This window comes from Ixodes scapularis, unplaced genomic scaffold (assembly GCF_016920785.2).
Source record: "Ixodes scapularis isolate PalLabHiFi unplaced genomic scaffold, ASM1692078v2 PGA_scaffold1__304_contigs__length_218370807, whole genome shotgun sequence".
Classification (NCBI taxonomy): Eukaryota; Metazoa; Arthropoda; class Arachnida; order Ixodida; family Ixodidae; genus Ixodes; species Ixodes scapularis.
Window position 1 is genome coordinate 193,079,579 of NW_024609846.1, and position 27,518 is coordinate 193,107,096.

The 27,518-nt window shown below is 44.5% G+C and overlaps 1 protein-coding gene across 1 annotated transcript; it reads left to right on the plus strand.

The window, feature by feature from the left end:
• The first annotated feature begins 7,331 nt into the window (after window positions 1–7,331).
• On the plus strand, window positions 7,332–16,197 carry LOC8025304 (monocarboxylate transporter 13). The gene is given in 10 exon segments (XM_002408528.5): window positions 7,332–7,661; window positions 8,771–8,911; window positions 9,532–10,056; window positions 10,059–10,076; window positions 10,079–10,120; window positions 10,123–10,227; window positions 10,230–10,259; window positions 10,262–10,276; window positions 10,279–10,596; window positions 14,496–16,197. Coding segments are annotated over 10 exon segments (1,560 nt in total). The 5' UTR covers window positions 7,332–7,429; the 3' UTR covers window positions 14,630–16,197.
• The last annotated feature ends 11,321 nt before the right edge of the window (window positions 16,198–27,518 follow it).

Genomic DNA, 27,518 nt, shown 5'->3' on the forward strand with positions numbered 1-27,518 from the left:
AAGTTTACTTCCACAACAAAAATAAAGATAGAATACTAAAATGATTTAGGTTAGCTATGGTAGTTCCGGGTACAAACCATTTCAGGTGAGGGGTGCCACTGCGCCGGACTGCAAGAGCTTTGGTACTCCCGCTGGACCAATGGATCGTGGCAACCCGAGATATCTTACCCTGCGCGAGGATAACATTTTGTGATTCTCGTAATAAATTATAATCAATCACCAAGTAAAACAGTAGGTTAAATACCCCGCAAAGAAAACTGAAATAAATAAGATGTCCCTGCATTAAAAATGAGCAGTCCTTGAGAATCGAATTCGGCACTTTACACAAACGCTTTCCTTGATGTACCCATTTAATAAAGTTTCTTCTAACCAGATTCGAATTTCCGTGCAAAATATATGTTAAGGTTCGTTCTGTTGATGACTTGAACAGCCGCCACGCGTGCCAAAACTGAATGCCAGGAAAGGCGCGCACCGTCAGCCACTCTTTTTTTTTGTGCTGTTGTTGACGATATTGAACAATCTTATTTTCGTCTAGATACACAGAATGTACGCCTCTCAGTTTCTCGAACAGAACGCTCACCATTGTCCACGTTGTATGAATCGCGTTTATTTAACGTTCTCTTAGGTTGTTCAGCGTGGCCTGGTGCTTCACGAGTCCGCCAACTCCGTTGCATGCATTTTCCCATGTCTAGATGCACAATATAACCGCTGGGCTTGTGGAAAATCGTTCTGTACAAACTGGTGAAGCTGGTAGTGATTCTGAAAATGACTGGCGGCCCCGTCACTCACGTACGTCACGTGCGAGTATACCGCAACATTGTCTTCAACCCACTCTTTCACTTTTTCTAGAGTCAAGCACGTGTGAGCGGCGTCGTCGCATAGGTCCTCACTGATGACGGCAAACCTGTTTGTAGATTTTCTTGGCGTCACTACACATACAAGTATCGTAAATCTTTTTCCAGTGGTATGCTTGAACTTTGTCAGGAAGCACGATGGTCTAGTTTTCAGCAAAGTCAAAATGAAAGACAATGCTCCCGCGTTGACTGCACTGCTTTTCATCGTAGATCGCTTTATGTTTCGTTTGTTGGATATGATTGTGAAATATCCAACTTGCAGCCGTTACTCAGGATCCAGTGCCTTTTTCACAAAGTCGCTGGACTTCTATGTTATAAGCACAATCTCTTCATCCTCTGGAATATGAAGTTGTTCGAGTGTAAGAGACTCGCAATTTGGACAGTGATCGCAGTCTCCTTAAAGACACATACCTGTTAGTGGGTCGCACAGATATGCTGAGTTCATTTCACCAGGGTTAAATATTGAGCCTGTAACGTTTTCTACGGCGGCAATACAAATGTAATAATTTGTGCAGCCCACACAAACGCACACTTCCTGGTGTGAAATACATTTGACCTATCTAGGGCGCTCGGAATAAAATTTCGTTAGCCCAGCGCCGGATTCAGGATGCTTGTCCTTGTATACACGAAAGGCCTCTCGGATTGAGCGTGTCAGGAAGCGCTTTGGCACGAACGTTTTCTCCCCGCCGAGCATGACAGAGATGACGTCCTTCTGGTTGGGACCTTGGCGCGAACATTGTAGCTCGTCTTTCGTGAAGTACTCTAGGGCAGCAGACACGTTCTCAGGGCTCACCTTGCACCTCGTGTGAGGATACGGCTCATACCACACCTCATGCTTTTCCTTATCGCGTAAACACTGTCGCCATGTTAATCTTTCTTAGGTTAACACGACGACAGTGTTTACGCTCTATTGTATGTAGGCAGGGCTCGAGTATTCGGGGGTTCTGCTGTCTGTCGGTGTGGCTCTTTGTGCCTGATATTATCGCCCGTGACGTCAGCGAGTGGGATGGCAACAGGCACGACGGCTCAGTAAACTGGCGTCAGCGGCTACATTTTGCTGTTTGAAGCGAACCACCTTATCCTTACAGCGAGCGGGGAAATGCGAAAAAAGACTGTCGGCCGTTCTGCCAGAACTAGCGACGAGTGTCGTCTGCTACTTCCGTCAACTATTGCGCCATAACCATAATCTTCGCGAGTAAATGATTGCTTCTAGCCACAGAGCACTATCACGCAGAAAGGGAATGCTTGAATATGTTTTCATTCTAGATATAAGCCATGTATATATATATATATATATATATATATATATATATAAGACAGAGAGATAGATATAGAGGGGGATGAGAGAGAAGCACATTGTCGTAGGAAAATAGAGTAAACAAAGTTCCCAGTGGCCGATAGCTGCAGGATCTTTTCTCGGATCACTAGTTCGTAATATGATAGCTCTTTGTACACAGTAGTTTCTCTTCACTTTTACTGCGTGAACGGTTTCTATAGTTATCAATGGCCTCATCTGAATAAAAATATATAAAAGATGTGTGTTAGTTTAATGAAACTGGAACTCAGAGTCACTTCTCGTATAGAACAGTGGTAAGTGTAGGTTTTGTAAAGGACCCTACGTTGGGGAGCTGTATCTTCTTTCTCAATAAAATAATGCAACATGTTTTTATATAAATGAATGCCGAAATAAAGTATGACAGGGTACCCAAATTAAACAAAAAAATCGAAGGTGGTGTGCTTTTTCTTTTTTTTAATTTGCATCGGAATATTTCGTTGCTTGATTTTTTCCCCATGTTTGCCTAAATACATCACGACTTTCGTATAACTCTAATACTTTATATATTTGATAAATAATAGCCACATATATGTAAAATACTATCTGAAAAGTATATGATAAGGATTAAATTATTTCATGAGATACAGGCCTCCAAATTTCGCCATTTGTCGTTCGAGCAGGCATGTTTGGCACTTTTTAGAAAACGAAATATAATTGAAATAGATATAATTACTACATATTACAAGCAAGCTATACCCATAGTTTTTTTAAAAGTATTAGAATTCTCCTAATTTTATCGTTTTAGTTCTTCACTTTCAAATGTGCCTTCACTTTCAAATGTGCCCCCTCTATCAGTGCGCGTCAATGCAATGTCCACGTCTTCATGCCTTACGTTGTTTGCAGTTCCAAAATTTTATTTCCGCTCAAACCTAAGTTTGGATTCGTTTATAGCAGACACTAGACAATGGCATATAAAAAAACAAATAAAAACATCACATGATTTAAAAATGTCGACCACCCGCCCTTTGGTCGATCTTATATGAAATCACCCATGAACGGTGTTTTCACCTTGACCGGCAGTGCTTTGTATTGTGGCGGAGTCACGTCTGCACACCTTGGTATTTGTTTATTCAATTTGGCGGTTGCTGACCGCTGCCACAGAGTGGTCCAGAAGTCTCCTTTCCAGAATGGTTTCTTCTATAACCTCAGTTATATAGGAGCGTTCGTTAATTAACCCTTGTATTGGCTGCGTGAGTGTTAACACTTGAGTTGTTTTTGTAACATGTTTGAGAGCAGCATCGAGTTCTGCTTTCTCGGTGACTGGGGGGGGGTTTCTTGGGGTAAAACTTCTCGCTAAAGAATGATAGCAAAATGTGTCCAAAGGGGCTGCCTTGATTGGCAACAGAAAGAATAAAACAAACTCCGGAGTTTGTTTTATTCTTTTTGTTGTCAATCACTGTTACCAACACGCTCTTCAGTTAATGTGGTGCTGCCTTGTTTTTGATTTTTGATTGGTCATGTGTTTTATTTGTATATGTTTAAGATATACATGACATATGTTTTTCTTTAGGAGAGGGGGGTTGTTGATTGTGTATGCGCGTTATTTCTGTGTGTGTGTGTTTCTTCTCTTTTTTGCGGGGGGGGGGGGGGGGAGTAACCGCAACTGTGTTTGTTAACGCACCGCAATTCGGAGCACGCGGAGTGAAATGTCGCGCTGCAGAACCCAGGGACCCTGAGTTGCATCCCCAACCCCGTCCGTTTGAACTTGGGTGAGCATCGCACCGGTGTGTTGTCGTGTACCACTACTGCGTGATGCACGTTAAAAAACCCAGGCTAGTGGTGGTCGTGCACCGGCAAATTTTCTCATCGACAGGGGAGACATCAGAGGAGAATACGCCTGCCCCAATAAACTGAGCCGCGGCTAACCTCCGGCTGTCTAAACATACACACAACACAAGCATAGCTCGTTTAGTGTCCATGGGTCATCTACAACAACGCGCGGCCCTGACGTCACGCCACCGAGCCTCGAGGTGGTGGAGCTGTGAGCATGGCGCGTGCGGAGACACTTCAGACAAATTTTGGCTCTGCGCACACGTGGTGCCAGCAGGGGGCGTGTGGGCAAACGACAGCTTATTTGTAAAGGCGCGTTTTTTTATACAGGCTACCATTCGCGACTCCAGCAAAACGGACGGCACTTAGCGGGGAAACACTGAATTGGACGGAACAGGACCTTTCGCAATTTCTGCTCGTCCCTCGTTGCTTCCGTGAGTACACGTTCTCGGCGGTATATACGTGTGATGGAGCGGTTGTTCCGGTAACTCTGCCGTTACTATCAGTGCGTTGCCCAAGTCGGTCTTAAAAAGCCGCTGAAAAGAATTTTGTTTGACAGTCGGGTTGGGAAACGCGTCTCAAGAAATTAATTTTACGCGAAATTTTTTTTTTTTATTCTCGGCGCGAGACGCGATTTAGTCCGTAGTCACATCCTTTCCGCTTGTTTTCTCTCTCGGCATTTCGGGCGCGTAGAGGAGAGGTGGATCGGCTTTTCCTTCACGACCGAGATGGTCATTCCGAAATGACCCGTGACGTCATGGACTTCGCGGCAGAATTTCAAGCAAATCTCTCTCCGATAATATTGCTCTAAAATTTTTTTTTTCCTATAAAATTTATTTCTTGACACGCCTGTCCCGACCAAACTGTTAAATTGTTTTTTTTTTTTTTTTTTCGTTTCGGGGGGTTGCCGATTAAATCGAGCCTCGCGCCGTCAATATTGCTCTAAATCTTTTTTTTTTTCGCGTAAAATTAACTTTTTGACAGGCGTGTCCTGACCAGACTGTTAAAAAAAAATCTCTTTTTTTAAAGGGCGCCTAAAAAAAAAAACAAAAAAAAAACAACGAAAAAAAAAAAAAAAAGCCATTGTGCGCTTATTAACGAATTCATCAGCAGGTAGAAAGACAGTGGACAGCTCTTCCATCGCTTCCCCGAAGAGGGTCCAGCCTCCGGAAGCTCGCTTATGCCAGCACATCGCCACAGGTTTGAAACGCAGGAAATAAAAATCGGGGCCAACCATTTTGAGTCCGACGCTTGCCTGCTTTAAACCCGAGCGTTGTGCGCCGAATGGCGCATAGCACGGCACGACCTGTTTTTGACCGCCATATCTGCGCAATAGTGGCGACCCCTACGTTGCTGTAGTTCAAGCTACTCGAAACCTGTGCCACTTTAAGCATACCATTTCGCGCAGACGCTATGGTTACATGCATGCATTTTTATAAACTACTTACAATCTAAGCAGTTTCTTTTTGTACTCAAATTTCCCAAAGAGCGCGAATAACCTACATTTTTGTCTAGATTATCTAAGTTCATAAAAGCAACAAAACAAATATTTTGGAACAGGTTCAAGTTCTTAACGATGATGCACTCTAAAAGGAATAAAATCTTTAAAACTTTAATTAACCTATTTTAAAGCAGTAAACAAACAACACACAAATATTTAATTCTCGATAAAAAAAATGCAGCATTCTTGTGTTTTGCTTTCAAACGTTAAGCGACTTACTTATCGATCTGATTAATAATCTAATATATCACCCGACATATCCAACTGTAGCGTATTTTGCGGGTATATCGCGGACTATACCTGTGTAAAAGTTGAAATATTAGGCTGTGCGAAATTTTGTTTTTCAAGATCGTTCATTGTGAGGAGACGTAACGGATTTTGTTAATGAAATAATATGTTAACAATGCTATATGTACAATAAAAGCTTCTTTGTGAGGTAAGAAAGCAGACACTGCCCAAAATGTGCTGTGTATGACAAATACAGATTTTTTCTTTTTTGCGGGGGGAGGGTAAGAATTTTTTTCGGATTCGGTGTTTTATCTGTAAATTGATTATAATTTATAGCTTAACATATTTACACAAAAACACCGAATTTGTAAAAAAAGCAACCCAAATTACAAAACAAAACAAGCACCGAAAACACGGAACCTTGCTTATAACTAGGCCGTAGGTTTTTCGATGTTCATTTATCAGGCAATATGTCAGATGTTTTTCGGCGTTTATTTTGAAGATATTTGTATTGGCGATTTTCATCACGCGTTTTGAACTGCTTTTACGGGTGCGTTGTTTGAGGTGGGGTTTGGCGTCGCTCGTCCGAGGGCGCCAGGGCTCATGCTGACGTCCATTCCCCTATCGCCGAAGTCGCGTTGTCCGAAGTGGAGGCGGGTGACGAAGTAACAGGATGAAAAATAAACACAGTTTCTTTACATGGGATGGGTGGTACCGTAATGGCAAATGGAAGACCCACAGTGGGCAGCCGGACAGGTCCTTATATAATAAAATGCACAATTCTGGAGCTGACGTGCTATATTGGTCGTTTAGTCCTGCATTCCGAAGCCGGCCTTGACGTCAGCAACCTCTTCTCGGCGTTGATGCTCGGTTGTTCCCAGAGTTGAAGGTGTATAGGGGGTGGATTGCCTAACTCGCAGCAGACGCAGACACAAAAAACTGCCCATCCGTTCAGGATCGGATATTGTCTGGCGTTCCCGTGGAATGCAGACGCTGTAGACGAAACACGCACACGGTAACGTACGTTCCCATGCACTTGAACCGAGGCCGCAGAGAAGCGCTTCTCCGGCTCTAGGTCAGACAGGTCAAACTTGCGAAAAGTCTTCGGGTCGCACGCCAACCGTCTGGACGTTCGCTTGGTCGTCGTCCGCACAGGTATGCAAGGTCGATCTCAAGATCGTCTTTTGACCACCAGGCGCTTTGAATAACTGATTTGTTCGAAAACCCTGGAAAGCGAACCTGCCACCACAGACTTGAATCCGTTCTAGTTGCTAGGCGTCGTCAATTTCGTTGGAATCATCAATATTTAAGTTATCTGCTTCAGACGCATGCTAAAAACGGTGATTATCGGCGAAAGAAAAAAAAAAAAAAAAAAAAAAAACTCAAAACTTTAGGAGAAGGTGCCGACAAAAGCTGTCCTATCAAAGTAAAAAAACGTTAAAACCGGTGTTTTCTGTTTCAACTAATTTTGCGTTTTTTGCACCAACGAATGTTTATTGACGTTTTTCGTGGTTTAAACGGACTTTGTATTGTTGACATCGACTACATTAATCGGTGTTTTTCATTAAAAACCTGTTAGTCTACGTACGGCCTATTCATAACCCTGTAGCTAGTTTTACCCTTAATCTTGTACCACGCTTAAGTGCGAGGTCAAACCTAAAGATTTATAACGTTAATCACTTAATGAATCTATCTTTCCCGCTTCCCAGCTAGGCTTGATCGGGGCACCTACTGTCCATCATGACCGTGTCTCGGTCCAAGGTCCGGGTCGGACCCCGAGAAGGGTTCGTGGCCCTGGACTCACCCTGGAGCTGGGTGGTGAGCGTGGCCTCCGCCTGGATCGACTTCTGGTCGTACGTGCTGTTCCGCAGCAGCGGCGTCCTCTTCGTTGCCGTGGTCAGCGTCATGAGTGTGAGCCGTGGGCAGGCCTCCTGGCCCTTCAGCCTGGTCAACACTCTTTACCAGCTCATGGGTGAGTGGTGCGTTGACACTGGACGAGACTTTTCTAACGAACTCCTTGTTGAAGACAAGTGGCCTCGAGACGCGGGCGGAAACCCTACGTACAAACACATGGCTCTTATGTCACGCCGGATGCATCGCTGGCCAAGCGTGTTGGTCCACCGCAGCTCGGAGCACGTGGAGCAGTTGATTTGGACAGCAGAGTCCAAGCATCCTCGGCTCAATACCCACCCTCGCTCGTCTTAATATCGATGAGCATCGTGCCAGCGTGCGGTCGTGTATCGTTACCGCGTGATGCACGTTAAAGAAATCAGATTAGCGGTCGCACTGCACCGGGTAAATTTCGCATCCACATCGGAGAAACCAGACGAGCATTGGGGCTGACTATGCTGGGGGTCAACTTTCTGTGAGAATGAAGAGAAAGCTAGGGCAAGGGGCGGAGCTAGCGGCTCTTTATTATTGCGCCAAGTAGTTCCGGACTCTTCAAACCGGTAGCTCAGTAGGTCCAACCATTCTCAAGGTCGTGTCCTCAAGGTCACGCGACTCCCGTGGCTATAGTGCTCGTGGCTGAAACTCAACGTCGTGTTATCAAGGTCACATAATGCCCGTGGCTGAAGCGATGATGGCCAAAGCGTAGGCTCCGGTCGCGTAAGATCGTAAGCGATATTCGCGTAAGCGCCGATGGCGTCAACTCCGATAACTTAAGCTCCCTTCGCACGCGCGCGCGTACAAGAGAGCGAGAGGGACAGAGAGAAAAGGAGAGAGATCCACCACGGGCTCAAGGTCGCGTTTTCAAGGTCACGTGACGCCCGTGGCTGTAGTGAAACAACGCCCAACTTGAATTAAGTGAGAGCTCAAGGCCATCTAACCACGAATTCAATTGTAATGCTAATATAATATATAGGAAACATATTTTATAAGCACTAAAGCAAAAAAAAAAATCCAGTTTAAATAAGGAAAACATTCAAACGTGAGAAATGTTTTCCTAATGACATAAACCGAGCTACACCCAATGCCTGCAAATTATATGCAACATGCTTTAACCCTGTTTGTGTTTTAAGTGTGAGTCAGGCTTGCGTACATGATAATTCAGTCCTTTGCACGCACTTGCGATTTTTTCAGGGCCAATCACGGGTGTTCTAATCATGAAGGGCTATATCAAAAGCATCTCTATCTTGGGAACATTTCTGAGTGTGGCTGCTGCATTTCTGTGTTTTGTGAAGTTCGACTACACTTCTCTGCTTGTCTTCATCCCGTTGGCAGGTAAGGCGGAATCAGGAACCACATTTTGTCTGGGATGTTCTTATTTGCACATTCCACGACACAATTAACGCGAAAACAACTGGGCTTCTCTAGCCTTTTTCTGTAACAGGGTACGGTGATGTTAACAAATTTTATTTCTTTGTCTGATCCTTATATAAGTGAATTTTTTCACCCTACTATTTTCGCTTACAGCTTCTTTCAACTTTACAAAAGGAGATAAAACTGGAATTCGCTCGTTAATGTTAATTATGTCGAACTCTGTACCTATCTTTAAGATATAAGTAACTGAGGAAAAAAACACAGAGAATACTACTTTCACAGAAAAACAAGCATCTTAATCGTGTAGGGCTTTCTCTCTATTTTGCTTCACGGTACTTTTTATGTGTAAAACAACGTATGTCTCTGTAAATAAAAGCTAGAATTTAGTTCAATCTAGATCTGTCCCAATCTTGATAGCTTACTTATTTGTCAATTTTATAAGGAAAACTCCACAGTGTTGCTGATTGAGGCTAAACTTCATAGAGTAGATGTGAAAATTGATGATAAAGTTGTTCTTCGAGAACTTTTCTGCGGTGCTCACTCCGGCTTAGGAATAAGATATTCCTAACACTTACTTTCAGGAATAGGGCAAGGTCTCTGCACACCAGTGAACTCGGTGTTGGTGAACCAGTTCTTCGACAGGTACCTGTCCTCAGCGAGTGGCATAAGCCTGACCGGAATCACGCTGGCCTCCTTTGTTTTCCCACCCGTGGTCACGCTCCTTCTCGAAACGTACGGTCTCCGAGGTACATTCCTGATTATCAGCGGCCTCAGCCTTCACGCCGTTGCTGGAGCCCTTTTGACACGGCCTCCACCCTGGATGTTCAAACGACGGCGATCCGAAAGCCTGCCCCTCGCCAACGGCGATTCCGACAAACTTCACGAGAAACACAGCGAAGATACTTTCAAGAGCTCTACCATCGTGGATGAAGAAACGACCTCGTCCAAACTTGGGAGCATGGTTTCGGTAGCCTTGGACGCGACAGCCGCTCAAGTCGTGGCGCTTGCCGACCACGACTCCGACGAAGAAACAGAGAAGAAAGCCTCGAAAAACAACGACGAAATTGTAATCTACGAGATGCAGCGCCGCGACCGAAGTCCCGTGTATCAGTCGACGGTAGTGACCCTCCCGAGGTCATCTGTGCTCCAACTTCCGGTGCCTAAGGGGTCCTCCTGGATGAAAAAGGTCCGGTTCTTCAAGAAACCCTTCTACTATATAATCACGGTGCACTGGATCAGCTCCAGCTACGTGAACTTCTGTTTCCTGGTAAGCCTGGTGGACCTTGCACTCAGCATTGGTGTGGACTCCAGGTCAGCGTCTATGGTACTCTCCGCGTACTCTGTCGGGGACCTCGCTGGCAGACTGCTTTCCGGGTGGATCTCGGACAAGAGGTTTCTCAGCAGGCCGAGCGTGATGATGCTGAACTGCGGCGTCCTCAGTGTCGTGCTCTTCCTAGTGCCCCACTGCAACACTTATCCCTCGCTGGTGCTGGCGAGCGTGGCTGTGGGCTGGTGCGTCGGCAGCTGTGTCATCCTCTTCACGGTGCTACTCGGTGCAGTGGCTGGGCTGGAGAACCTTTCGCTCGCCATTGGAGTGACCACTTTCTTCCTCGGCATTGCCACTCTTGCCAGGCCCACCATGATTGGTAAGGGACGAAGCAAGGTTTGGTATGAGGTAGTGTTCCGTAACCGGGAGAGGAATTGTTATTTTCAGAGGAAAACATTTGTTGCACTGTTTTTTACGAGAAAGTTATTCTACGGATCTTTAAGACTTTGTTACGAATGACAATCAATGAGTCGACAAAACACTGAAACAAACTAAACGTTTATTCGGGCGAGCCTGTGCCCAAACAAAATAAAACTGAGCGCTCGATAACCGCTCACTTTGTTTTAAGCCTTCGCTGGGAGCCTATAATATTCTGCTCCGATTCTTGCTAAACTTATTTACGCTAGGCGGTTCTTCCAAGCTTCTCTAATATTCTACTTACATAAATAAAAGTAAAAGGACGTGCTGTGACGGGAACCGAACCCGAGTCATCTTCATGGGTGTGAGCCCATCGCGCTGCCGACTTGGCTAAGGCCGCGGAAATACCAGTTTTTGGAAATACGGCCGCGGTCTATGTTCGGGTAATTTGTTTGCTGTGTGGATAGAACGAGCTGAACACATATGTAAAGAGAAAGGCAAGGAAACCGAGGGAAATGGGCGAACGGTGAACAAACCTTTTCATCTTAGTTTTTTTTTTTTATGTTTCTCTATATGTCCGGCTGGTTTTATTCGCAGGCATGACCCAACTTGGCCAGCTCCAACCCGTCGTTCAATTTTCGCTGTCTTTATCACAAATCGTCATTTTCATGCAGTACGAGTAAACGTGCAACAATAAGTGACGAAGGTACGACCTACAGGAAGGGGAAACGAAGGGTGGAGGTTGAGACGTATTGCGTGTGCTCCTTTTTGTCGTCCGTCGTCTCCAGTTAAAATTATTGTGGGAAAACGTGCTTGATTAACGGGGTTTGGCAATCACTGCTGCACCGGAATTAAGGCTTGGACATAATGTAGGCTACATCTGCTCTTTATAATATAATTTTAGTGCAGTGTTTGATGCTGGATTTCTATCGCGACTTTTGGCACGTCTTTACGTTCATTATCTTTCCTATGGCGTGCTTCCATATATTCGGAGCGAGGCCACTAACAGGGTGTTAACGTATATGCCAGCGCTGTTATCAGCTTATCACTGAAAACACGTCTTGTGTTCAAGTTTCATCTGATTACCACCATACGCCGCTCAACATGTTGTAGATAACTAAATAATGCTCGTCGATGTCAGCTTTTAGCCCGAGTCTCGCAGACATTATTAAATCAAACCTTTTGTACCATTCAACTACGGGTAAATGACTGTCCTTTCACGTGCTGCTCCACTACGTTTGAAACACTGAAAAGTGGAAAAAAAAAAAACGGTAAAATAAGTTTGGTCAGTGTAATCGCAAAAAGATGTCTCTCCGTTTTCTTTTTTTTTTTTTTGTGTCAAATCTCGGACTTTTATCAAAAGGGTTTATTGTCTGTCTCGTCAAGTATTTTTTTCTATCTTTCAGGACAAGGGGTCATTGTTTTTCGGGGTGGCGATTAAAACACTGTTCCGGTTTCCAATTTGAACCATAATATTCTTGCTTCCCCAGTGCCTAGGCCCAGGAGTTTGGTGATTTCAAGTTATGGCCGTTTATTGAAGCGACAATTGTCGGCAAGTTTTGTCGTCATATAGTATAACAAATGGCAAGTGCGCCAACGACCAATTCAGCTGAACGAATTTAATTGGGTAAATATACACTTTTATAGATATATGAACCGGGTTCGCCTGTATGTATATATATTTCTTATTTTTTTAATTTGTGAAACCGGGAATACAGCTAAATTAAACCCGCATTTCACACACTTGGGGATTTAACAAAGGTAAACTCCAAAAAACTAAGAACTTTAGAAAAATATAAACTCTGAAAAACACCCTTCGAATATCATCTGAATCAAACTCTGAAAACACGGAACCATAGTTATTAGGTAGGGATTGGAGTTTTCGGTTTTTATGTTTTCGAAATTCGCCACACATTTTTCGGTTTTTATTTTAAAATTCAATTTTCGGTTTTCTTTTGTGTATATTTATGCCCACAAAAGTTTATCGTTTTTTTTCGGTGAATATGGAATAAACACTAACGGACACCGGATCAGATGATCCTTGTGGCTCTGATATTTGTGATCACTCAAAGAATAACGGCACAGATTCATTGAAAAAGAAATGGACACTTTACTTGGCAAACGTGTGCAAGTGTAAAAGAAACAAGAAAAAACAAACACAGTAGTACAAACAATTCAGATATGAAGCTTATGCCCCCCAAAACATGGAACTTCACCTTCTGTACATCAGGATTACGTGATCTTATTATAGTAAACACGCATATAATTTCCCAGGTTTTACTCGTTGAGCCGCACTCTTTCTTTCCTGTTAAAATGACCCTGAGCATCCAGAAGGGCCTCTTAAAAGGATACTTCAACGAAATTTCGGCGCTCATTTTTTGGTCTATATGTGTTCGAAGGAGCAGTATCACATCGGACACACCAATATCTTGTTAAAAAAGTCTCGAAAAGGAATTTCGAAACGAATTAAACGAGTAGCAAAGAGCACCTGGTGGATGTCGCTAGCGCCTCGCTTGTAATGCCCGTCTAGGAACCTTGACAGCTAGTGATGGAGGTTGTCTCGCCTCCGGTCATGACGAGAGAAGAGGGGTAGGAGGAACTCCCCTCTTCCCGAGAATGCCTTTTATGTGTCGCAGAAGTCGCTATTGTCCCCCTACAGGATTACAGAAGATTAACCCGTCACTCAAAATTTGTACAAAAGCAGCCGCTTCGGTGGCTGGAACGACTAGGCCATTTTCTCGACGTCAGCCTCACCGTGGCTTTGCTCGTCCCGAGACGAACTACGTCACGATTGCGTTGGATGTCACGTGGTCTCCGCTGGCTGTACTCCGAGCGCTTGCCCGAGTGGGCCATTTATAAAAAAAAAAAGAAATGCAGCCACCAGGCTCAAAATACAAACCTGCGATTGTCATTTACGGATATTGTGGATTATATTCAACTTGTTTTTGAACACGACGGGCATATTTCAATTTTCATTGAAAAATCCCTTTAACGCAAACACTGGACACTGGCAGGCTGAGGGGATGAAGCGCTGCCTGAGCCAAAATCAGTCAATCAATCAAATGTGACCTCCAAAAGAGACACGGTGCGACGTTTTGAAGCACAACATATTTTGTGTGCTCACTAAACTCTGGCTGCAGATCCTGCATCAAGCTAGGCTTTCTTGCAACGAGTTTGAAAAAACGCTTGTACGTGACCAAGTTATGGGGTATTTCGGTCGTGATGGCATCCGTGTATCCCATACATTCAAACACGTTTCGATAGACACTGTCGTTCCACTTTTTTTGCCGCGGCTCTGCGGTACGACTGGAGGGTCAAACTGACCTTTTCCGGTCAAGACAAAATTTTAGAAAATGGATTCGACTTACTTTTACCGGTTTTTATCAGTTTAAATCGAAAACGCCGAACCTACAAACTGACGTTTTTCGGTTAAATCCGAATTTCCGATAGTGGATTTGGCGTACTTTATCGGTTTTTATTGGTTTAAACCGAACCCTAGTTATAGGGCGCTTCCCGTTTCCGTCTTGAGATGGCGTGCAATAAGCCGGAAACCCAAATAATAGAAATGTTTGGCTTGCTGACTGCCAATGGCATCAATAAATAAGCCATTTCATCTTCACGGTCACAATATATGCTCAGCGTCATTTGTCGTGGATATTGCAGCATATCATCTCCAAGATTAAAGGATAAGATTTTGGTTGACATAAACTTATTTCTCATGTGCCTGAACGCACGAGGCCCTTGCTACCATCACAATTGTTGGTGGTTTCCGGCGGGTGGCTGAAGCTTTGTTTATGTCGTACCTCAAGAGCATGAATGTATACAAAAGGCTTATATTGAACTGTTTTTTTTTCTTTTCAGCACATTTTAGGGACACGAAAGGGAGCTACGACGGTCTGTACAACCTGCACGGAGCTGTGTATGGAATGCTCTTCGTGGCTTATGCCTCCAGATTCTGCTACCAAAGATTTTCTTCAAGAAGGCTAAAGTCTTGAACAGGTTACTAATTTCAGAATCAGAGCTCAACATCCTGCGAACTTTTACATAAAGATTCGGTTTAAAGTAATGGGCGCAAGAAATACGAGATAAAGTGAATTTAGTGTGAGTAAGACCATTCTCATGTCCTTTATTTCTGAGAAATTTCAGCTTACGTTGGCACGGAGAAAAGGTGTATCTTTTAAATCAACAGGTTTATGCTATATGCAAACCGACCTTGAATACCAGAAATATGTATCGTTACAAACAGGTCCGCAAAAGCACGTAAGTGCTGGTGGGTAGACTTCGGGGCAAGCTGCCTGAGGTCTGATCACTATCCTTTATTCAGAACCAATCAGAGCTCGGCGTTCTCGCGTCACCGCAACCCTTGCAAAAGAAGCAGACGAACTTGCGTTTCGCATAACCCACGGATTAGGAAGAAATCCTTAACCTGATTAATGGTCTTAAAAACAGTACTGCTGCAAGGGAGAACGGCCTCAAATCAGGACCAATTAAGCATATTTCTATACTAATATCCACTCCGCCAACACAGATATTCAACGTGTCATTATTAGCAGGTAGCAAGCCGAATGAAAGTAGCGCGAGTTTGCGTTATACACAAGGGTGGTGCACAAAACGTCTTCAATAATTACAGACAAATCTCTGTATTACCCGTTTTTCTAAATTATTATAACAAATATAAATAGCAGACTAACTAGTTTTTTTACAAAACACAAAATAATTTCAGAACAGCAGTTCGAATTTCAAAGGAATAAATCGACGGAAATGGCACTTCTAAATATGAAAGAGAAGATTATAACCAATATAGAAAATAAGCAATATACAATCGGAATATTTCTTGACTTTCAAAAAGCCTTCGACTCAATTAAACACAAATTACTGTTAACAAAGCTGAGTACCTATGGTGTAAAGGGCAAAGCGCTAGAGTTTATATGCGGTTACTTGAGCTGTCGTTCACAATTTACCGTCTATAACGGTGTTCGGTCTGATATTCAACAGATCGCATATAATGTCCCACAATGATTCATTCGAGGACCATTATTGTTTCTTGTTTATATTAATGATACTGCACATATCTCGCATTTTGCGGACATGGTATTATTTGCTGACGACTCCAATGTTTTATTTTCTCACAGTGACCTCAGACATCTCGAAAGTGTATCAAATGATTGGTTAAATAAACGATCCACTTGGCTAGCGAGAAACCATACTGAATTGAATTTTTTAAAACTAAATATATTATTTTCAGGGCAAAAAAACAAGGCGCTTATTTATGACATCGATATAAAATTTCATTCAAACAAATTTGAGAAGGCGGAATCCATGAAGTTCTTGGGTATATGGTTTCACGAGAATTTGCACTGGACAATTCATGTATCTAAACTATGTTTGACCCTCTCCCGATCAATCGGCATATTACATAAACTAACACTCGTACACCAACATGGCTTAAGCGCCAACTATACTGTGCACCCACTTGCGCACTCTCACCTACTTTGCTGCTCATTGGTTTGGGGAACGACATCAAAAAGCAGCCTTGCAAAATTTTTAGTACAAAAAAAAAAAAGCAATTCGGTCCATTGCATGCTTGGGATATATTGATCACACACACTTTCATTTTAAGAAGTATAATTTATTCAGTATCCAACAGTTAATCTTTTTCAACTTTGCGAAAGTAATCCTCAATTCTCTTATAAACAATAAGGAGTCTTTTGTTAGTCGATTTTCTTTAAGAGGCACCCGATATAACATGAGACGTATGGAATATGATAGAGGCCAAATACGTACTAATTATGGAGAACAAACATTGAAGCAGCAATTAGCACAACTTTTAAATATGCATTCACAAATTCTCAATATAGCAACTAAATCAAGATCTGCAAATACATTTAAAAAAGTATAAGGGATTATATTTTCGAGCATGTATAAAGTACTGTGCAGAAATGCTGCCAGACATTTCACTGCGTTAAAAATGTACATATTTCTTGTTATTTTTGCTCTCTTCTTGTGTTTCATTTGTGTATATATATATATATATATATATATATATATATATATATATGAACGAATATGTGCAGATGAATGAACCGTACTTAATCCAATGAATTAAAGAATCCAAGTTTTTCAGGAACCCGCCGAAAGCCAAAAAACGGCGGAGCCAGGATATGAACTCTGGGCCTCCCAATGTCCGGTCGGGTGTGCTAACCACTACACTACTCCACCTTGACTTCCTGGCGTTTCCTACCTGTCTTATTAATGCACAAGAAACGAAATGTATCCAATCGGAGGTGTTCTGGAAACACACGCCGCCGCGTGGAACGCGGTACGACGCTTAGTGTCACGTGGTACGTGCTCGTTTGTGCTCCAGAAATCCTCCCACTGTTTGTCTCGCCCCGTGTACATGTAGTAGTATTCTTTGTTTATGAGCTTTAGAGACACGGTATCATCATCATCTGCGAGAATCAAGAGCCACGTTATTGAATATACAACACGGGCACTTCACGTCATCGTACGTGGTCTCCGAGGAGGATATGAACGAATATGTGCAGATGAATGAACCGTACTTAATCCAATGAATTAAAGAATCCAAGTTTTTCAGGAACCCGCCGTGTTCCTTGTAAGAGCTGCACCGCTCTGAAACCTGTATGGGGTATGGGAACTGGGTCAGATGTTTGAATGCACCTTCTGTCCCTGGCACCACAAAATAAAATGGCAAATAAAAACAAATGCAAATACAAAATACATTCTGCACTGTTGCGCTAAAAATATCGCGCTCTGTCCACTTGTGGAGCTACCCAGGGTCCTGAATACCTAACCGAACTTTACGTCTTCGTAAATATTCCTTTATTTGGTGGTCTTCTAAAAACAACTAGGATAAAAAATAATAAAAAAAGAATAATGAAAGAACGCGCATAAAGTTTTTATTTAGTAACATATAGCTCTTTTTAAAATTGTATCGGTTGTCAAAATAGACAAACAAGGTATGCCTTCTTTTGAAGAGAACAGTGAGTGTCGGGTTTTAAAGTTCTTTTAGTACAAAAAGTCACAGACAGCTTAAGGGGGAATGGTAGGGTAAACCAACCAAAAAATTGATTTTGCAGTTTTAGTGTTAAAACATTATATAGCGCTCTAAGAAAAAAAAAAAAAAAAAAGCAAGCGACAAGAGCGAGCGAGTTTTCGAAGCCACTTGAATATGGCGCTAAAATCCGCGCTCCCTGGCCATTTACCATTGAGGGGAGGCCTTAAATATTTTTTTTCTCGAAATGACTTTTTTGAAATTTTTGAAAATTTTATGTGCCTTTACTAAAAAATTACTTATCCGGTTACACTAAAACGTTTACAGCTTATAGTAAAATATATTACAAATAGTTTGAACCTGACGTTTTAAGAATTCACTACATTATAAGGTTAAAAAACTAAATAAAAAAGTTTCCCTCTAATAACTCATGACTAGGAAAAATAATATTTTTTTCTGGCATGCTGCATGTTCAATTTTTGTTTTTAGGTTCAGTTAAAAGCCAGTAGCATGTAGAAGATATGGGCCAAACTAAATGAGCATCCTATTTTTGTTGTTTAAAAAAGGTACATTAAAAACTAGAAGTCAGCTTAAGATTTGGCATTCTGTTACTAAAATATATACAAAAAACGCTTTAGTAAAATGCAACAGAAAGTTAATCCCAAAGGAGTATCCATTCAATACATAAAATGTCGCAATAAAACATGCAGTAGTTCTTGAGATACAAAATTCAAACCAAGATGACCCGTCTACCACACCATCCCCCCTAAGAAATGCCGAACGTGGTTTATTATGTTAAGCCTTCTCACTTCGTGATTGGCTCTTGAGTATTCTTATCGGCTAAAGGGGCAACCTGATTGGCCGCAAAGAGTTAATGAGATGCTCGCGGACTCGCCACACCCTGCCCTTTTTTTTTTTAAGTTGTCAGTGGCAATAAGTATCATCCGTGGCGCTGTGTACGTTTACGAAACTTTCCACGTAACTTCGTGACGAGAGACTAGTGTCGTAGGAACAGCGCGGCACTCTCACGAGACCCGGCGCCCTGCCTATTATCAGATAAAGCGGACTTGAGGGGATCAAAATAAACGCGTCATTTACAGCCTCCGAGCGGGCGTTTTCCTGATAGGACATCAGGAGAGACACAGAGACAAACTATAGCAAGGTCGGTACCGACCTTCTAGCAGTTCACTATGTTACAACAGACGTCATTCAAAATTTAAAAGGAAAAAAAGCCTCGCTTTTAACGTATACTTGCGAGGAGTTGTGTAGCTTCAACGGTTGACAATGATCCAACTTCACTACGACCGTGGCAAGTGTGGTTTGAAGAAAGAAGGTTTCACTGGAGAGAAGAACTCTGCACCTTTATGATGATGACGGCAGTGAGAGAAACAGTGGTCGACTTGGCTACGTCGAAGTCGCCGAGGATATCTCGAGACCCAGATGTCATCATCGGGACAGATTCCAGACGAAGTTGGATGATCTGTTTTGGAATCGGTGCGGTGCTTTTCTGCGGCAGCTGCATCCTCCACGCAGAAACCGTTCTCGCCAAGTCCATTGCAGACACCGTCGGAGTGCCAACGTACAACGCGTCGTGGCCTCTCTACGTGGCGTACCTGGCTGGTGCCTTCGTGGGTGAGTGACTGGGTTCATACTTCTTTCTAAACGTCTGCTGCGCAACCAGCAGCGCATGGTCAAACAGACTTGGTCTATATTCCGTTACATTTCACAACTGACTGCAACTGACGCTGTGAGCCACTTCAGCTTATTCAGCGTTGTAAAGGCATCACGTTATTGCGGCTCTAGCGAGCCCCTGCGTTCTTCCAGCAGGTCATGTGACACTCTTGCGTCACTTGACCGGATTCAGTGGCTCGTAGTGCTCCCTGCGAGCCATTTTAAGATAAACGGGATTACTGTGTGCAACTTAGAGGGCAGCACGACCAAATCTTCCTGTACAAGCTTGCAATGCTTACCTTGTCGTTTACAATGGGCTCTCTGCATCGTCGTCTAGTCCCTTTCCTAGATCTGTTCTGACAGGCTACTTTGAAAATATACGAAAGCATCCGCGAAGAGTTCTGTCGAAGAAAGGTAAAAAAAGCGCAAGCGAGCTCGTGAACTTCGTTGTTCTGTCCGCTTTAATTTCATTGTTCCAACCTCTCCGGGTTACTATGGAAAAGTTCTATAAACTTTTAGTATTAGACTCTACCTAATTGTGGCAAAATCCTGACACTGCGCAGTAGTCACATTTATTTTTTTAAATTGGCAAGGACATTTCTACAGCGTTTGCGGGTTTTTCTCCCTCCCATATTGTTTCTAAATGCGACAGCGTTTGCTTAGGTTATAACTCAAACCAAAAAATATAGATGGAAGAAACAGCGTCCACCCTAGATTTTCGTCTCCTCGGTCTGGAAGTATCCTGAAATTAGTTTGGAGATAGGATAGTCGTGCGACAACGTATCTTGTTTTATGATGGGCTGTTCTGATTTCTAGCCCTCGAGCACATTACGTAAGTAAGCCGGAGGATTGTAAATCTATAAATGCGTCGAAAGTTGCGGATGGTTTTTAATGCGCCCTTACAAAATTGTCATATCTGGACTTATATTAAAATATACAGATATGGATATATAAGGAAAGGGGCAGGTATGGCGAGATATGCATAATCAGGCGGTATCTGGATGGATAAAGTCATATCTGTCCAATTCTTTATATACGCATATCTGCCCAATTCCTTATATACCACATATAGACTGCTTTATATGATGCCGTGTTTGGGCCTGGCAAATAGGGTACCCACCCGATATAAAGCAATTTTTATGTGATGCTCCTTTTAGCATCACATGAAAATTATTGCCATGGGGCAGGTACCATAGTTTCTAGGTCCAGATATGGGAGGATATAATGCATTTCTACGAATATCCACAAAATATACATTTTACTGCTATCCCACGCTGCGAAACGTGTATTTACGTAGATATATCGACAGAATAGGCCACTGACCAATCTTTATTGATCTAGCTCGAAATTTGTCATTCTGACAAATATGTACGCTACAAAGATTGAATGCAGGCGATCGCTAGTTAGAAAACATTGTAACATATCATTCGCCGTCGTAAAGTCACAGTTCTTTGGCGGGACTGATTGTCGAGGGAGCAGACCGGGAATATGGTTTGCGAAAAAAGTTTCATACATAAAAGCACCAAAAAACCAAAAAAGCACCTCCCCTGTTCAAGAAAAAATGATAAGAGACAAGACTGTAATATTACACGGACAACCATTAAAATAAAATAAAAATGTAATAGCACATGGACGCCTATTAAAATAAAACAAAAGGAAGGCGACAATTAAGCTGTAAACTATACGAAAGTTTGAAAGTCGTTGATTCTTAATCACAGAGTTTGTCCTGATTCACCTCTCTGGTCGAGCACTGCAGTTTTGACATGGGTTTGCTTGCTAGGCTCGTCGTTTAAGTCCTTCCTTGCACCGTGCGATGTTCAAAGTCCCCCAGTCGCTGCTCGCTGGCCTTGTTTTTCCGTTCGGTCCACAAAGCATTCATTGTGACCAACACGTCGCAGACACGCACGCACACAGACACAATTGTTCGCCGGAAGCAATACAAGATGAAAAGGTCATTACTGCTCCTTGAGCATGACGAAGTCACTACTGTTTCCCGGACTAGAAAATGACGAGGGCATCATATCTTTAACTAAACCCTTATAAAAGGAAAAAAAAAATGAACACATAAGTAACAAAAACCAAAAACACGACGGACTAAATCACGAGAGAAAAAAGAGAAATAATAAACACATAAGTAAAAAAAATAAAAACACGAAGGACTTACACAGACAGCCACATTTGTTCAATTAACAATGACGTTTAATTCTGATCAAAGAGGCCGCATCTCCACGTGGTGAATGATGTTGATTGGGTCGAAGCTCTGGTGGTGCTGATGATACTGATTTTATTGTTCATAGGTAGTGCTGAGTTCCGGGTTGCGTTTCGACTCCATTATTGCTGCTTTATGGTCGGTGAAATGCAGAGCCAGTGGTTCTTCAAGCCGTGGGAACGCATCTCAACCGCTTAAGTCAACGGTCCATGCCAGAAAGAGAATACGTGGTATGGATCGTGGTTTGTTTGCGTTTCCTCTCAATCGTTTCCGCCCAGTCGGGTCTAAGCACTTCAGGTTTGTGTGACATCTATTTACCGCACGGCGATAGTGTATTATTTCTTGTTTTGATTTCAGAGTATCTGTTTTTTCATTCGTCTCTACAGTTTGTATAACGTTTCTATACGAGCTATCCACCTGTCGTTTTCTGAATTATTTTTCAATTTGGCCTTGTATATTCTTTGCGGAACCTACTGCAAGGATGTCTGTAAATAACATCTAAATAAGCTTGTTTCGTTTGTAAAAAAAAAAAAAAAAAAGGAGTGTAGCGTAGTTGTTAAGACGTCTGCCTCGTAAACAGCGGTCCTGAGTTCGAACCCCCGTGCGGGCATACGTTTTTATTTTTTTCCCACTCTTTATAGTGGGCCGATCCCGGTGGCAGTGCAATCGATCTGAGCACGGACGCGGGACGGATGGGCAAGACTAGACCCTAAGGAGCTTCACTCCTAAAATATTCCTGCTGCGCTAAAGATCACCAATGTGGTGTCTAAACTAGGCGACCTTGAGCGAAGCAGGAATATTTGTGATCATAATAAAATGTCCTTGCGAACTCAAAATGTGGGGCTGCCAGCGTAAGTCCTTCGTATTACTATTCTTCTGAATTCTGTGCTCATTATTGTGGCTGCTGAGGACCAGGCGGAACTTGGTGGTGCTTTTTCCATTCTGACCTTACTTCGGACAGTTTCGTACCCATAGAAAGAAGCCACTAGCTTCTCTACATAATCCCACCCCTTCTCCTTAGAGATACCCTCTTGCGCTCCGCAGTTTTACTTTTTTTACTAGGCCTAAACACGTGTTTATTCCCGAGATTCAGGTACAGCGCGGATAATTAAACTAGCTTTCAGAAATGGAATCGTTCGGCGTTGTACCATTTATTTTTCGTAGCGTCAAGGGGCAGCATTCACAAACATGGCAGTGCGAACATCCGCAACACATTGTTGTTTCTCGCTTTTTTTAGTAAAAAAAAGTTTTGATATTTACGTTCCTCTGGTACGGTATGTCGTATAACATAAGCTATTAAAGAGACAGATATCGTTTGGCTATGTAAACATTTGAAATATTTCTGTTAGATGATCGGAACTGCCACAGAAAACAGTCCTTTCTGTCAGAAATAGCATATTTTCACACTCGATTAAAATAACTAATAACATTTATCGCACGAGAGTTATGTACCTCTCGTAGCATCATAAGCAATAAACACACCTCTTACTTTTCTAGTTTCCGAAACGTAATGTTGATTATTGTTTTTGTAACTCAAAGCACGTGCTCAATCATGCCACGCGTTTCTTTTTTTTTTTTGTAATTCGGGGCTCCTTTGTACAGTTTTTATTCTTTATCAGAGCAAAACACGTGCGTATACCGCCGGACCTTAAGTATATTACATCAAATTAAACTAACTTCCTGAAAAAAGTATTGTTCGGCGTTGTAAAATTTATTTTTCGTGGCGTAGGCGGTCAGATTTTCAAATCCTGGACTGCAAAGTTTCCTCACTGCATTGTTTTTTCTCGCGTTTTCGCAATAAAACACGTCAGCCTTGCCATGGTGGGGTCAAATACGCCAACGTCGACAGTCATTTACGAAGGATTGATCAACGAAAACATTTCCACTCGCTATTCATGAATTGCCGCAGTTCGCCGGAATCTCAATGACTTGACTGCATAGTGAAAAAAGCAAAATAATAAAACGATGCCGGTCAGTAAGCGGAACTTTCCGGGGCTCGCCAGCCTGCGAACAGCAAAGCGCCGATGCCGGCCAGTCACTTAGCTTCCATGTAAATACTGGCCATCAAAGACAGCAAAATACCGATGCGGGCCAGTTACTGGAACCACCATAGAAAGGATTGCAAGCGAAGACAGCAAAAACACGATGCCGGCCAGTCACTGTAACTTCTACGGCTGGACAGGTCAGTGAGCGAGACGAAACCCCGACGCCAGTCGGGGCCTGTAGCTCCCCGGTGCCCATGGCCAGGCGCTGCCATCCTGTTACCATGCGCGGGCCAGCGTAGTCCCGATACCGGCCGACGCGGTGTGCTACCTGCATCTAGAGGTTGACTGGCACCATATAGTGCCATATACAGGAGTATCAGGCATCTTATACTGTTATATATGGCAGCCACTGGCACTATATATGACTTTATCTGGCAATAAATTTCGTCATATATGGCGTCACCTTACCATATTTGCCCTGATTTCAGCCCTTGTAAGACGATATATGACCTTATATATCTGCCAATATGCCCATTTACGGCCCTATATAAAATATATCTGGGCTATATATGGCATTTCTGTAAGGGTAAACTTTCCTGTGCACCTAATTAGGTCGTGCTTACTGACACGGGGGATCGGTGGCCGAGTGGGCTGAAGCGCACACCCAGCTCGGCGCGCGTGGAGCGAAAGCTCGCGCTGCAGAACCCAGGGATCCTGGGTTCGAGCCCCACCCCTGCCCGTTTCGATCTGGATGAGCATCGTACCGGCGTGCGGTCGTGTATCACTACTGCGTGGTGCACGTTAAAGACCCCAGGCTAGCGGTTGTACTGCACTGGCTGAATTGCTCATCTACAGTGTGAACCAGTGTCGCCCCAGACCAACCTTACGATGTATATATTGTCACGGGTAGTGACCAAAAATAACAAATAAACAGGAAGAAATAAACGTTTAATGTGGCGAACTTGTGCCAAACATAAAAGAGTACAAAAGATAATAATAGAGCGTCGCGGGCGTCGAAGTCGGCGTGGCAGCAGAGTCGAACGCTGGGGCGAGACTGACTCGACAAGGTCGCGGGCGGCCTCTTATCTAGAGTGCGTCGCTATCTCGAAGATTCGGCGAAAGCGGCTCGAGCGTCGCGTGATCGGGGCGAGAATGAACACGCACTTTCTAGAAAACAAAAGCAGAAGATACATGGATATAAATAATAGAAGTTACGTGCGCTACATGAATAAACGGGAACTTTCTGGAGGTCCGTGACCGAGCGTTGCTTTCTCAGCCCTGCGCGCGGCATTACTCCCCCCTTTAAAAGTGCATCGCCCGATGCAGTGTAAAACAAAACAAAATAAAAAAGAACGATAAACTAAAGAGTCTTTTGGAGCACATAAGGTCCACAGTCCTATCGAGCGTAGTACGGCTTCAGGCGCACGACGTGGACGACCTCAGGTCGTGGTGGGCGGCGTGACGATGTTCGTGTTCCGTCGGGCATCACCTCGTAGTTCAGGTCGCCGAGGCGACGAAGTACCTTGTATGGTCCAAAGTACCGTTTCAGCAGTTTCTCACTGAGGCCGCGGCGACGGATGGGCGTCCAAACCCACACCCTGTCTCCGGGCTGGAAGTGAACGTCCCTGCGACGAAGGTTGTAGCGGCCCGCGTCGACGCGTTGCTGGTCTTGAATCCTGAGTCGGGCGAGCTGGCGGACTTCTTCGGCCCGTTGAGCAACCACCTGGGCGTCGTCGCTCTCACTGTCAGCTGGCTCATGGGGCAGCATCGCGTCCAGCATGGTCGTTACTTTGCGCCCATGCACCAGTTGAAAGGGTGTCACTCCGGTGGTCTCTTGTACGGCCGTGTTGTAGGCAAATGTGACGTACGGCAACACCTCGTCCCATGTCTTGTGCTCCACGTCGACGTACATGGAGATCATGTCGGCGATGGTTTTGTTGAGCCTCTCGGTCAGCCCGTTGGTCTGCGGGTGGTACGCCGTGGTGCGACGATGGCTGGTGTGGCTGAGACGAAGGACTTCTTGCGTCAGCTGGGCCATGAATGATGATCCACGGTCTGAGATCAGGACTTCGGGAGCGCCGTGCCGGAGGACGATGGATTCAATGAAAAACTTGGCAACTTCCACAGCAGTTCCGGAAGGAAGGGCTTTCGTTTCGGCATACCGCGTGAGATAATCTGTGGCGACGATGATCCAGCGATTTCCCGACGTCGACGGCGGAAAGGGCCAAGTAGATCCATTCCGATCTGCTGGAAGGGTGCTGTTGGCGGAGGAATTGACTGCAAGAGTCCGGCCGGCCTCGTCGGAGGTTTCTTTCGTCGCTGGCATTCATGACATGATCGTGTGTACAGGTGGACGGTTTTGGGGAGCTTGGGCCAGTAATACTTTTCACGAATACGGGCCAGGGTCCGGCTGTAACCAAGGTGTCCGGACGTCGGGTCGTCGTGGCAGGCTTGAAAGATCTCCTCCCGAAGGTCGGTCGGGATTACCAGCAGCCATGGCGAGTTGTTGTTCCCGAAGTTCTCTTTGTAGAATACACCTTGTCTAATGGCGAAGGTCGGCAGCGCTCGTGAAAAAACACGTGGCATGGCACTCCCGCGCCCTTCCAGGTGCTCTATTAGTGCGCGCAGCTCAGGATCGTCTCGTTGACGCCGGGCCATGTCGTCGATGTTCACTGCGCCCAGAAAATACTCGTCGTCATCGTCGTCGCTGCTGCCGGAAGGTGTTGCGACGGGAGCTCTGGACAGGCAGTCGGCGTCGCTGTGCTTGCGGCCTGACTTGTAGACGACGGTCATGTTGAACTCTTGTAGTCGGAGACTCCACCGCGCGAGGCGTCCTGACGGGTCCTTGAGGTTCGCAAGCCAGCAGAGCGAGTGGTGGTCCGTGACTACCCGGAACGGGCTCCCGTATAAGTACGGACGAAACTTCGTGATTGCCCAGACGACCGCAAGGCATTCTTTCTCAGTCGTGGAGTAATTTCTCTCTGCCTTGGTCAATGTCCGACTTGCGTAGGCGATGACTCGCTCGGTGCCTTCTTGTACTTGAACCAAAACCGCGCCAAGCCCTGCCTTACTTGCGTCCGTGTGAATCTCGGTTTCCGCATCCTGGTCGAAATGTCCAAAAACAGGAGGAGTCTGCAGTCGTCGCTTCAGCTCGTCAAATGCCTGCTGCTGTTCATCGGCCCATTCGAACTTCTCGGCGTCCTTCGTGAGGTGTGTGAGCGGTGCGGAAATTCTTGCGAAATCTCGAACGAAGCGCCGATAGTAGGCACATAGCCCAAGGAACCTTCGGACGGCCTTCTTGTCTCTTGGCGCTGGAAATGCTGCGACGGCACGAGTCTTCTCGGGGTCAGGTAGAACACCCTTGTTGTTCACGACGTGGCCAAGGAACTTTAGTTCCCCATAGGCGAACCGACACTTTGTTGGCTTGAGTGACAGGCCGGCGGTCTTGATGGCTTGAAGCACGGCTCGAAGTCGTCTGAGGTGTTCGTCGAAGTCGCTGGAAAACACGAAGACGTCGTCGAGGTAGACGAGACAGCTCTGCCACTTCAGTCCTGCCAGTACGGTGTCCATGACACGTTGGAAAGTTGCTGGCGCCGTGCACAGTCCGAAGGGCATCACTTTGAACTCGTACAGTCCATCCGGCGTGACGAAGGCTGTCTTTTCTCGGTCCCTTTCGTCGACTTCGATCTGCCAGTAGCCGCTCTTCAGGTCCATCGATGAGAAATATCGAGAGTGGCGCAGCCGGTCTAGAGTGTCGTCGATGCGGGGGAGTGGGTAGACATCTTTCTTCGTCACCGTGTTCAGCTGCCGGTAGTCTACACAGAACCTGAGCGTCCCGTCTTTCTTCTTAACCAGTACGACTGGAGAGGCCCAAGGACTGCTTGAAGGTTGAATTATGTCGTCGTTCAGCATTTCTTGAACTTGCTCCTGGATCGCCTGCCTTTCTTTAACGGAGACTCTGTATGGCGATCGATGCACAGGGCGCGCGTCGTCCTCGGTAACGATGC